At 43.7% G+C, this 12200-nt stretch overlaps 1 protein-coding gene across 1 annotated transcript; it reads right to left on the bottom strand.

Annotated features, from left to right (window-relative positions):
- Positions 1 to 36: 36 nt before the first annotated feature.
- On the bottom strand, positions 37 to 11741 carry LOC105826055. The gene is made up of 8 exons (XM_012663967.1): positions 11267 to 11741; positions 11023 to 11129; positions 10891 to 10963; positions 7530 to 7855; positions 7395 to 7448; positions 1402 to 1528; positions 1136 to 1198; positions 37 to 294 (listed from the first exon to the last, which is right to left on the bottom strand). Exons 1-8 carry the CDS (start codon positions 11478 to 11480, stop codon positions 119 to 121), a joined length of 1140 nt encoding a protein of 379 aa, XP_012519421.1. The 5' UTR covers positions 11481 to 11741; the 3' UTR covers positions 37 to 118.
- Positions 11742 to 12200: the final 459 nt, after the last annotated feature.

Here is a 12200-nt window from a genome sequence, read left to right as displayed (position 1 = left end):
TTACATTCATAGGGTTTTTCTCCAGTGTGACTTCTTTCATGTCTTTGAAGTGAACCAGGAGAATAAAAGGCTTTCCCACATATCTTACATTCATCAGGTCTGTCTCCAGTGTGCATTCTCATGTGACACTGAATGCTCCTCCACTGAGCAAATGCTTTCCCACATTGCTCACATTCGTAGGGTTTTTCTCCAGTGTGCGTCCTTTCATGTCTATGAAAGGAACTGAAATGTATGAAGGCTTTCCCACATTCCTTACATTCATATGGTTTCTTTCCAGTGTGAATTCTTTCATGTTTATGACATAAATCGAGAAAAGCAAATGCTTTTCCACAAAACATACATTTATGAGGTCCACCTCTACTGTGCATTCCCATGTGTCCTTGAAAGCCTTTCAGAGAACTGAAGGTTTTCTCGCATTCCTCACAATCATAGAGTTTCTTTCCACTGGGAGACCTTTCGCGTGTTCCAAAGGAGTGCTGATAACTGAAGCCTTTCTCATATTGCTTACGTGTATATGGCTTTTGTCTACACTCATCATACTCATACTTGTGTCCTGTGTCAGCTCTGATGTGACTATTAAAAGTTGAATGACCAATGGAGAATTTTTGGCACACACTGCTTTCACATGGTTTTAATCCAGGAGTTTTCTTTTTCAGCATGTGATCTGAAACCTGATTCAACGTTTCTCCACACTGACTACCTTCTTTACTTGTAAATAGTTTCTCTCCGACAACACTTCTGTGGAAAATAAGAAGCATGTTATTAAGTCTCTGTTTATAAATGATTTTTTATTTATTGATAAGCATTGTACTTGCATTTTTAACTTTCTCAAGGAAAGGGTAGGCTTTTGGGTCCTGTCTGAATTGTTCCAGCATGGACCACCTGCTCTGTAAGACAGCTAGTCCATACCAATTATAGTGAAATGATATTTATGTAGGGTTTCTTAATACTATCTCCAAGTAAACTATTTCAAAAACATCAATTATCTGTGTCAAATTAAAGTATGTGTTTTCAGAGCAATTTTTCTAAGAGTAAATTAAAATGATGGGATTATTAGGTTTTTTTTTTTTTTTAACATTTCTAGACATTTTAAAATTCTCTCCAGAGATATTTATTTGTCTTCTGAGTACAAATTACCTTAGATTTATCCTCGGATTTTTACACTCATCTTCGATGTTCTTTCCTTTCCATTTTTTTCCTAAAAGACAGACCCAGAAATACAGTCCTGAATTATTACAATTATGAAAAAAATATTAGATTCTATGTTCATGGTTCGCTGCAGCCATGCCTGATTTATGCACCAAAGTATCCCCTGTCCATGTTCCAAATCACTAAAAGCACTTATGAGCAAGAAACTCTTGTTCTCTAAATCACTGAGTGAGGGAATACTGTCACCCTTACCTATAGCTGCCAGGTTCCTCAAGATTTCCTGCATCACATCTCTGTACAGATTCTTCTGAGAAGGATCCAGCAAAGCCCACTCCTGGGGGGTGAAGTTCACAGCCACATCCTCAAAGGTCACTGGGTCCTGAAACATCCCACATGTGTAGAGGAGGATGAGTGAGACTCACAGCGCTGGGGACCTGTGCTCTATGCTAAGAAGTTAACATAATGCTTTGGACTCCAAACATTTCTCTATGACTTGGTTGTGAGACTCTTAACTATCTGGCCATACTCACTTCCTCCCACACAACAATTCTAATGCTATTAGTACAATGGTACTATGTAGTTAACCAATAGCAGAATAGAAAAATGTGTCTTGTTGGTGAACCCAAGGGAGAAAGTTGTGTTGCCTGGGTCACCACTAGTGTCCCCTTGTTCAGTGGATCTGTAGCACTTGTCATAACAAAACCCTACTAGTTAGCATACAGAAAAGTTAGCATTAGCAATCCTGAGACTTTGCATCTTTGATAACACTTATTCAGAAAGTTTAACCTTTGATGGTACTTTGGACAATATCCCACCGTCTTAACTACTAAGACAGTCATAACTTACTGAAAGAGAAACCCATGAGCAGAAACTTTTATGGGATAGGTTATCGGGTAGAAAAACCTCCATTGTACTATTTGAATTGCTGAAAGGTTGGGGACAAGGGGGACAAGGTTGACAGGTTAAAATGGGGACAAGGTTGACAGGTTAAAAAAAGTCTAGGGAGCCTAGTCTTAACAAAAAAGAAAATATGATTCATGAAAATTAAAAGATTTCTTATTCAGAGGAAATTATCAAGAGAGGGAATAGGCAATTCATGAAACTGGAGAAAATACTGGTGAATAATGTATCTGGCAAGTTCTTAATATTAAGAACAGATTTTAAAAGTCCTAAATGTCAACTACATCAAAACAACAACATCCAATTAGTTGGATGTGGTGGGCTACACCTGCAGTCCCAAGCTACTGGGGAGGCTGAGGCAGGAGGATTGCCTGAGTCCAGGAGTTGGAGGTTGCAGTGAGCTATGATCATCCTATTGCACTCTACCTGGGCAACAGAGTGGGACTCTGTCTCAAAAAAACCAAAAACCAAAAAATCAACTATGAAAAAAATCAAACACCCCAAATAAAAATTTTGATGAGGATGTAAAGAAATTGGATTCATGTCAACGTCCAAAGGAATGTAAATGGCTCAGGCCCTGTGGAAAACAATGTGATGGCTCCTCAAAAATTAAAAATAAAATTACTATGTATTCCAGCAAGCCACTTCCCAGTATATCTATATTCAATTCAAAAGAATTGAAAGCAGAGTCTTGAAGAAAGATATTTGAAAACCGTTGTTCACACAAACAAGAGGTGGATCAACCCCGATGTCCACTGATGGAAGAATGGTTAAAGGAAATATGGCTATGCATTTACGTATAATGAGAAATAATTGAGTCTTACCAAATAACATCCTGGTACATGTCACAACATACATAAAACTTCAAAATGGGATACCAAGTAGAAAAAGCCATTGACAAAAGGAAAAATGCCTATCAGTCATCTTAGATAAATTGTGTAAAGTCATTAAACTCAAAAACCAGGAAGTGGAATGGCAGCTGCCAATGGCTGAGAGGAAGGGGGAAGGGGGAGGTGTGTTCAATGGGTATAAAATGTGATCGTTACAAGATGAAAAATTTCTGGAGATCAGTCACATGACAAAATGAATATAGTTAACACTATTCACTATCTATACACTTAAAATTACTTAAGTTTGTGAATTTATCAGTGGTTTTTAAAATGAGAATTAACAATTTTAAATTATTGTTCCAAAGAACTAAACACATTGATTAAAGGATGGAGAAAAATTACAATGACATTTCTCTGAGATACATACAAATAGTCAAAAAACACAGGAAAAGATGCTTAACATCACCATTCACAAGGTACAAGTATTTTACAAAACATAATTTCAGACAGTGAATTGGTGACTTCCTTTCATGAAAAATATTCATAAAAACAAAATATAAAAATTTTAATAGAGTCCTCATTTGCTCTGTGCAAATTCTTTTCAACAAATGGTACTGGAATACCTGGACTACACCATTCAAAAACATGAATTAGACATAGAACATAAAACATTCATGATATTAACTCAAAAATACATCATTAACCTAAATGCAAAATTCAAATCTCTGTCTCTACAAAAAAATGAAGAGAATTACCCAGGCAGGGTGGCCTGCCTGGAGTCCTAGCTATTCAGGAGGCACAGGTGGGAGGATTGTTTGAGCCCGGGAGTTTCGGATTTTGGTGAGCTATGATCATGCCACAGCACTTGAGCCCAGGTAACATGATAAGGAAGACCCGCATCAGCATAATACTAACCTATTACCTGGCCCATCAGCATAACACTAAATCTATTATCTGACACATCAACTAACCTATTACCTGGCGGGCATTAACCACCTGACGCCCTACCCCCCAGACCACCACAACTTAATAAAAGTGGGAAAAATCGGGTAGAGGGTGCTCAGAACTTGGTGGCGAGGCCCCTCTGAGCCCGCCGGCAAATAAACTTTGATTCTCCGACTCTGTGTGCCGCTCGGTTTGTCCTCGGCACCACTTGCTGTAACAACAGAGGGAGACCCAGTGTCTATAAAAAGAAACCAAACTAATTTACATTAAAAGCAATTTTCTTAAAGTCTCAAAAGTCTAATGAAGGATATAAAGTGATCATAATTCAAAAAGTGCACATTGAATGAACGCTTAATGAAATAAATGATGTCCACATGTCCTAAGAAAGGAGACTTAATAGCCCCATGACGTAACCTCTCTGAAATATATCTAGTATTGTATGTATTAAATCCCATGAAATTGACAAATAATTTTCTTTTGTTTTTCACTGAAATTAGGAAAAACTACTCAAGGTGTTGTCAGCCTATAGATCCACTTTGTAGACTCCATACAAAGAAAAAATTTTGTAATGAATATTTTGGAAATAAAGATAGATTTAGTTACAGTTACCCATTTTCCCTATATATGGTGACTTTTTGGACACACTGTATTTAAATTAAGAAAGTTCACCAAAAGATAGAATGGAATGAAAAGATAACCACAATATGAAAGAAAATATTTGCTGATGATAGAAATGAAAATGTTCAGAGTATGTTAAAAAAAAAAAAAGGCCTAAATCTACAAATTGGTAGTGAGAAAATGACTGTCAATTATTTCATAGAGGATGAATCATGACATAGGAAAAATGCTGAAGGAATGGCAACCAGTAAAAAGAGATAAATATTCACAAAGAAATTCTGTTTAACACTTGACAGGCAAAAAGAAAAGAGTTCCAGGCCGGGCAAGGTGGCTCACGCCTGTAATCCTAGCTCTCTGGGAGGCCGAGGAGGGCGGATTGTTTGAGCTTGGGAGTTCGAAACCAGCCTGAGCAAGAGCGAGACCCCATCTCTACCAAAAATAGAAAGAAATTAATTGGACAACTAAAAATATATAGAAAAATTAGCCGGGCAAGGTGGCGCATGCCTGTAGTCCCAGCTACTCGGGAGGCTGAGGCAGGAGGATCACTTGAGCCCAGGAGTTTGAGGTTGCTGTAAGCTAGGCTGACGCCATGGCACTCACTCTAGCCCAGGCAAAAGAGTGAGACTCTGTCTCAAAAAAAAAAAAAGAAATGAGTTCCATAATTTCAAGTGTTGGGAAATCACAAAAATGAACACATGTGCATGAAAGATGAGATGGTTAATTCATACATACACTTTATGGGCAATTTCTACTGCATTTGAATTTATCCATCATCTACAACACGGCGCATTTTTCTCAATGGGTAATAAATTCATTTTGTATTTCCACTTTGGGGCAGAAACAAGAATGCCATTGTCAACAAGATCAAATAATAAACTTCAAACAACCCAAGTTCCAAGAGCAGTGCAAGGGGTGAGTAAACTGGGTAACCAGCCACTTCAGGCTATAGCATGTTTGCAACAAACTGATGCAAGAAAACCAGAAATAAACTGTATCAGCATAATATAAATGGTAATATTAAGTTGCTGAAAACTCAAAAGAGGTAAAACTCTGCATCTTAATAAAGAGATGATAAAGCTATAAAGAATAACAGAACAAATCACAGCTTTGGTCACTTGTGGTTGCCAAATTGAGATGAGATCAGGGAGATGCAACAGAATTGCTTAAGCTCTATTGATTTCCCTGAGTGGTGTGTCCTTGGATATTTACATTCTTATTACTTCAATTTAGCAACAAACAATTGATTTCAAGAACTCTATTTGCTTCTTCAGACATTATCACACAGTCCACTCAGGTTCAAACAAGTAAATAAAATTCTTACACACAAATTATGGAAGACAATTCTTAAGTGCCTGGCTAAAGAACAAATACATGGCAGCAAGATTCTACAAAGGAAACCAAACGGAAGCAGTTCAGGCAGGCAGCGTGCATCACTCCCATAGGTCAGAGACATTCCCAAGCTTGGGACCCACCCTGACTGTGGGTGGCTCATTCCAAGGAAGTGCCCAAGGGAAACTTGAGCAGCCAGAAAACTTAATGCTACAGGAAAAAAACACAAACTGTAATGAATTAAACCCCTGTCCCTCATAAATGAGGCTTGTATACAAAATGTTGTGATCCTGTTACATTTTGGGGAGTTTTAAGAATTTCACTTTTGACTTTGGAGAACTGAACCCATTTTTCTGGAGTCTGTGTTTTCCCAAATGGTCATCCCTGATCTTTCACTTGAATAAAGTCTTTAAAATTGGATCGTGATCTGTTCACTTCTGCTTGACAAGCACAAACAAGGCGACTACCCAACTGTAACCAATCAAGTATTTAATCTGGATTTGTTCCTCACGCACTTTATAAAAGCCTTTCCTTTAACCTGTAAACAAAAAAAAAGTCCTAAGCCCTGCAACTGGGTGAACAGATCCCCTCTTGTCCTAGGGGACCCCAGGAAAACCTTAACACTGAGTTCCCTGCCCCATTGGGAATGGTGGTCAGACATGTCTTGTTATACACGCTCCTTTTAGGAGCTTAGATACAGTTAACCAACATTAATGTCTAAACAGTGATCACAAACTGACAATACAAAGATCCTCTGTGGCAATAAGATACCGAATTATAAACAAGACCTAAGGCCATGCAAGGCAGTGGTAAAGTCATGCATTAGAAGCCATAAAACCTAGTTAAACTGCTTTTTATTTTTTACCGGCATGCTATCACAGGAGAGAGAACAGATCCCTTATTTTAAGCATTATTTCCTAGGGTGTCCAAATTTTTAGATAAAGTTTAACACCCTCAACCAATTGTCAACTAAAAAATCCCTCGACCCACCTACAGCTTGTAAATCCCCGCTTCCAGATGTCCAGCCTTTAAGCCGAACCAATGTATACCGTCCATGTACTGATTTATGATTTTATCTGCAGTTTCTGACTCCCCGAAATGTATAAAACCAACCTGTAAGCCGACCACCTCATTCAGGATTCTTAAGTTTTTGCCCTCCTTTTCTGCTCAGAATAAACGTATTTATTTTAGAGTTTGGGCTTTTTCTGTTAACAAGCCGCAAAGCTGAATTCAGTTTTTAACAGGAGAAGGGTGGGCCTGGGGACGCCACAGACCGCAGCCCCACAACGCACGACCCCCACCCACCGAGTCGGGACCCTCCCCCAAGGACCCGCCCGCCGTCACCGCACAATCTGGGGACACGCGGAGCTGCCCAGACAGGGCTTCGGAGCCTGAGCCGAGGTCGCCACGCAGGGACGGGACAGGACGCCCGGGGGCCCGGCTGCCGGCCCAGTCCCACCCCGCTGGCCGGAAGGATCGAGGGCCGAGCTGCGCCAGCAGCGACTCGTGTCTGCAGACTCCAGAGCGGACCGCGGCGAGGCCCGGGTCCCGCTACAGCCGGTTCCGGAAAGTTCCAACCAGTCCCTGCTCCGCGTCTGGGGACCCCCGGCCCCGCACGCTCACCATTTCCCAGCTCGCGGGGTGACCTGGCGTCTTCTCTACGGCTCTCGTGACCAGTGCAGGTCACAGCGCAAGTGACCTCGCGACAGAAGCTGTGGCGGAGGCACTTGGGGACCATGACAGCAGCGAACACCTGACCGGAACCGGCCCACAACGCAACAGAGTTTGCAGGTCGTCCCGCACGTTGTAATGGGCGTTCCCAGGCCCCGCCTCAGCGCCCGTGATTGGATAGGGCTTCAAGCCCCGCCCCCTGGCTCCTGAGTGAAAGGTGAAGCGATGGGACACAGGAACCTGCGGAGACTGATTGACAGGTTCTAGCCACAGCCTCTCTAGCCCATCTCCCTGCGTGGAGGGGCGGTCTAGGCCCCGCCCCAGGAGCGGCTCTGGGGCCCGGATTCCGGCGGAGGTGAGGACTCGAGAGCTTCGCGCCCAGCCGGGGTTGAGGGAAGAGAGAGTTGCTGGCACTGATGGTGATAAGGAAAACCCCCATCTGTTACTTGGCACATCAGCCACCTGAGACCCCCACTCCTCACGGAAGACCGGCATCAGCATAATACTAACCTATTACCTGGCCCATCAACTAATTGATTGCCTAGCAGGCATTAACCACCTGACACCCTACCCCCCAGACCACTACACTCAATAAAACTGGGAAAAATCGGGTAGACGGCGCTCAGAATTTGGTGGCGAGGCCCCTCTGAGCCCGCCGGCGAATAAACTTTGATTCTCTGATTCTGTGTGTGTCGCTCGGTTTGTCCTGGGACCACTTGCTGTAACAACGGGGCTCAGGGTTGGGGAACCTGATGCAGCCAGAAGTGGTGGCTCTTTTAGGAGGACATAGATGTTGAGAGGTCGGGGTGCAGCTAGAGAAGATGTGGGGGAGGGGCGTCGGTGTGGCTGGGAGGGGAAGGAGGTGTGGAGAGGCGCGGGAAGAAGTTCAGAGCCGCCAAGACAGTTCAGGCTGAGGGTGAAGGGACGAGGAGATTAGGCTCAGGCCACGTAGTGGGGACAGACCAGAGAGTTTGTGGGGCCAGTGTGGGTATGTCGGGGGCCCAGAGTGACTGAGGCTAGTGAGGGAGCTAGGAGGGTTCAGAGGGAAGGGTTGGAGGCAGGAGGTGTGCTCTGCTCAGGACCGGGGTCAAGAGTTAAGGGGCTGCGGTAGGCATGTTGTATGTGTCCTGACGACCCGAAATAGCGGAGAGGATCAGAATGCAGTTTTTTGTGTTAGTTTTTTAACTTTCAAATGAAGGCAGTTTTAAACAGTTTATTCAAAGGAAAAGTTAAGAATGGCCATTCAGAAAAACACAGACTTTAGAGAAATGGGCTCAGTGCTCCAAAGTTAAAAGTTGTTGTTTATATAAGCAGGACACAAAGAAATCTGTTATAACAGGATAATAACATTTTCTCTACAAGGTTGGTTTATGAGTTACAGCAATTGAATTAGTTTGTTTTCTTTTCCAGGCTGCTTGTTTTATTTTCTTTCGGAAGGTTTCATTTCCTTCCCAATTCAATACCATGTATTTAATATTCCATCTTAAGATGTTACAGCCTTGAATCTGTGTGAGAAATGTATGAGGGAAATTAAACCATCATGTTCAACAATGGGCATGGAGGTATCCTTCTCAGAGTAATATTTTGATAGAGAAGTAAAATGGGCAATGTCAACTGCCAAAGGAGAAGTTGATATAACAACTATAATTTTTTCTTTCTTCCTCGAATCACCTAAAAAAAAATTTTTTTTTCTCCCCTATTCAATGCTGTAGTCCTAGACGATGGCTGCCACTACAAGTGCTGGAAGCAGGTATCATTCCTAAGCAAGTAACTACAACTACGTTTTGTTTTAAAATCAGAGTGTTACTTGGTCGCTCAGGCTAGAGTATACTGGCACCATCATAACTCACTGCAGCCTTGACCTCCTCGGTTCAAGTGATCCTCCTGTGTCAGCCTCCTGAGTAACTGGGACTACAGGTGCCCATCACCACGCCCACCTCATTTTTAAAATTTCTTACAGAGATGAGGTCTATGTTGCCCAGACTGGTCTTGAACTCCTGGCCTCAAGCAATCCTCCCACCTCGGCCTCTCAAAGCATGTTTTTAAACCTTATGTCAAACTTTTTAAGGGTCTGATGGAAGTTGGTTGTGCGAAATTGGGGTTAACTGTGAACACAGCTGTTTTTGCTGGTGGTAGAGATGTCTTACTGGTTCTGAACCTATGAAACCTGACCCTGCATGAATGGACTAAGGAAGATGTACTTGCAGGATTGGTATTGCTGCCTGGAATCTAGAAGAGCACCGTGGTGATTCTAATATCCCTTCCAAAGGTGAAAAGCTTTGGATATTAATGGAGAGAAGAAAAAAAATAGTACTTGAGAGCAAAGCAATGAATAGGTGCGTTATAAATTGAGGGAAATACAACATTACATTTATACCTCGAAAGAGGTTTGGAGCAGGAGATGATGTTGCCTCTAAGCTTAATTATGTCAAATGCCTGAAAGGGTGAAGCCATGTATGCCAAGAACACTCTTCCTTTTGGAATCTGACAAGATGGAAAGGAAGCCTGTGAAGCCAGTGACCTCACCCTCGGAGACATTCATGTAATATGATGGACAGGAGTAAGTACTGGTGACTGAATGAGATTTTAGTAATGTGGCAGTACGTTTTGAGTTGTGTATCCTTTTGATATAAGGGATTGGAGTTCAAAAACCAGGGGATGCCCTGTCGTGTCATGATAGATACAAAAGTTTTCATCCATGGTTCCTGGTTCCTAGCTCCCACAGTCTTTCCAATCGTGCAACAACAAATTAGATGACCTAGATGAAAGGGACAAATACCTAGTGATACACAAACCACCAAAACTCAAATTGAAAATCTGAACAGACCCATAACAGGTAAAAAGATCGAATCAGTAATCAAAACATCCCGAATGAACAGCCCAGAGCAGAGGGCTTTTTCACCGGTGAATTTTAGCTGCCACTTAAGGAAGAATAAACATTTCAACTCTTTGTCAGCTTTTCCAAAAAATAGAAGAGGAGGGAACACTGCCTAGATAATTCTGTGACATTGATATTACTCTAGTAATAAAACCAGATAAAGAATTCACAGTTCAACTATACACCAATATTTCTTATAGACATAGATGAAAAACCCTCAACAAAATATTAGGAATGCATTTACCAAAGAGGCTCAAGACTTGTAACACAGAAAACTTCAGAAGATTTTGAAAGAAATTAAATACCCTAAATAAATGGATCCTTGCCCCTGGAGTACAGCCTCTTAGAAACCAATCCTCCTCTGAAACATCAATGATGACATCAGCTCTACGTCCAGGGGCAGGAAGAGGAAAGATAGTAACAGTCTAACAGTGTGTAGGACAACCAGAGCGTCCGCTCTGCCATCAGCCCTGGGAGAGGCAGGCAGTCAGAGGAGGGTCCGCTGCACTGGGGCCTGTCTCCTTCGCGACAGAAACTGCCGCCCCGTCCTCTGCCTCCTCCTGCCCTTACCTTGATGGTGCCCGGGGCTGAGGTTGAAGTCTCTGCCCAGATCCTGGATTTTGTCAAAGAAGCGAGACAAACTCTTGGGAAAGGAGAGAAGAGGGGGTTAGAGCTTCTCTCGGGTGGGTGGGGAGCTCAGACCAAATCCTGGGGCTGTGTGTGGGGTTTTTCTGCCTCCTGGTCCCTGCTGGGGCCACTCACCCGGCTGTGGATGCCTGGGGGCGGGGTCCAGTTGGTAAAGGGCGTCTCTGCAGGGAACAGCACGGCGGCTCGTTAGGCGTGCGAGAGTGTGTGTGTGTGTGTGTCTGTGTGTGTGTCTGTGTGTGTGTGTGTGTCTGTGTGTGTGTTGGGGCGGGGGAGGTTCCAAGGGCAGGTCAGAACCCACCTTCACAGACAGTGATGTTCTGGTTATTCGGGAGCCCAGGTTTGGTCTTCCAGCCTGGGCGGCAGCGGCACCTGTACGATCCCACGGTGTTGGTGCACACGGTGGACGGGTGGCAGCGATGCTGCCCGGAGCTGCACTCGTCCACATCTGGGGACCCAAAGAAGGGGGTCAGGCCCTGTCCCAGCCCCGAGAGGGTCCCCTCTCTTGTCCGCATCCCCACCTCACTCTTCCCGGTGTGAGTGCCCCCCTGGAGAGGCGGACGCTGGGTCACGGGAAGCGCGGAGAGGCCGGAGCGCAGCGGGTGGGCCCCGTACAGATGTGCAGCTGTGGAGACACTGAAACATCCTCCTCCCAGTTAATCAGCTGCCACCTGGGGTCCCCCTGAACCTCCCCGTCAGCACCCCGCTCCTTCCCCGGGACCCCCAGATCTTTTCCCATCAAGTCTGCAAAGAGTAAAAGGCCGGCCGGGCATGGAGCCTCCAGCGTTCATTCCGTTCATTCCGCCTGGTCCGTGGGTGGGGTGCCGATGAGTGCGGAAGACCTGCCTCGGCACTCTCTCCCCGCCACCCTGTCTACCTTTTTTTGTCTGTGCTGTAGCTTTAGAGGAACTTGGTAACAAGAAGAATATATTCCTTTTACAACCTCTCAATCTGATCAGCACTTAATGTGTTTTCAATGCTTTGCTCGTTTACTGGATTTTTTTATACCGACTTGTAGGATTAAGGGAAAAGTTAATTGAGACTGGTGGAAATTTGGCCGGGCGCGGTGGCTCACGCCTGTAATCCTAGCTCTCTGGGAGGCCCAGGCGGAAGGATTGTTTGAGCTCAGGAGTTTGAAACCAGCCTGAGCAAGAGGGAGACCCCGTCTCTACACAAAAAAGTAGAAAGAAATTATCCGGACAACTAAAAATATATAGAAAAAATTAGCCGGGCAT

This window comes from Propithecus coquereli, unplaced genomic scaffold (genome assembly GCF_000956105.1).
Source record: "Propithecus coquereli isolate 6110/MARCELLA unplaced genomic scaffold, Pcoq_1.0 Scaffold848, whole genome shotgun sequence".
Taxonomy (NCBI): Eukaryota; Metazoa; Chordata; class Mammalia; order Primates; family Indriidae; genus Propithecus; species Propithecus coquereli.
The sequence above is the reverse complement of the archived record's forward strand: the minus strand, read 5'-3'. Positions and strand labels throughout refer to the sequence as shown.

What these genes read in the sequence shown, in the direction of transcription:
- LOC105826055 (XM_012663967.1), bottom strand. Translation starts at nt 11,480, where the DNA reads ATGCGGACAAGAGAGGGGACCCTCTCGGGGCTGGGACAGGGCCTGACC. An exon ending in CAGCCCCGGGCACCATCAAG is followed by an intron (nt 7,856 to 10,890) that starts GTAAGGGCAGGA and finishes TATCACCATCAG; the next exon opens with TGCCAGCAACTCTCTCTTCC. An exon ending in TGCGTTGTGGGCCGGTTCCG is followed by an intron (nt 7,449 to 7,529) that starts GTCAGGTGTTCG and finishes CTGTGACCTGCA; the next exon opens with CTGGTCACGAGAGCCGTAGA.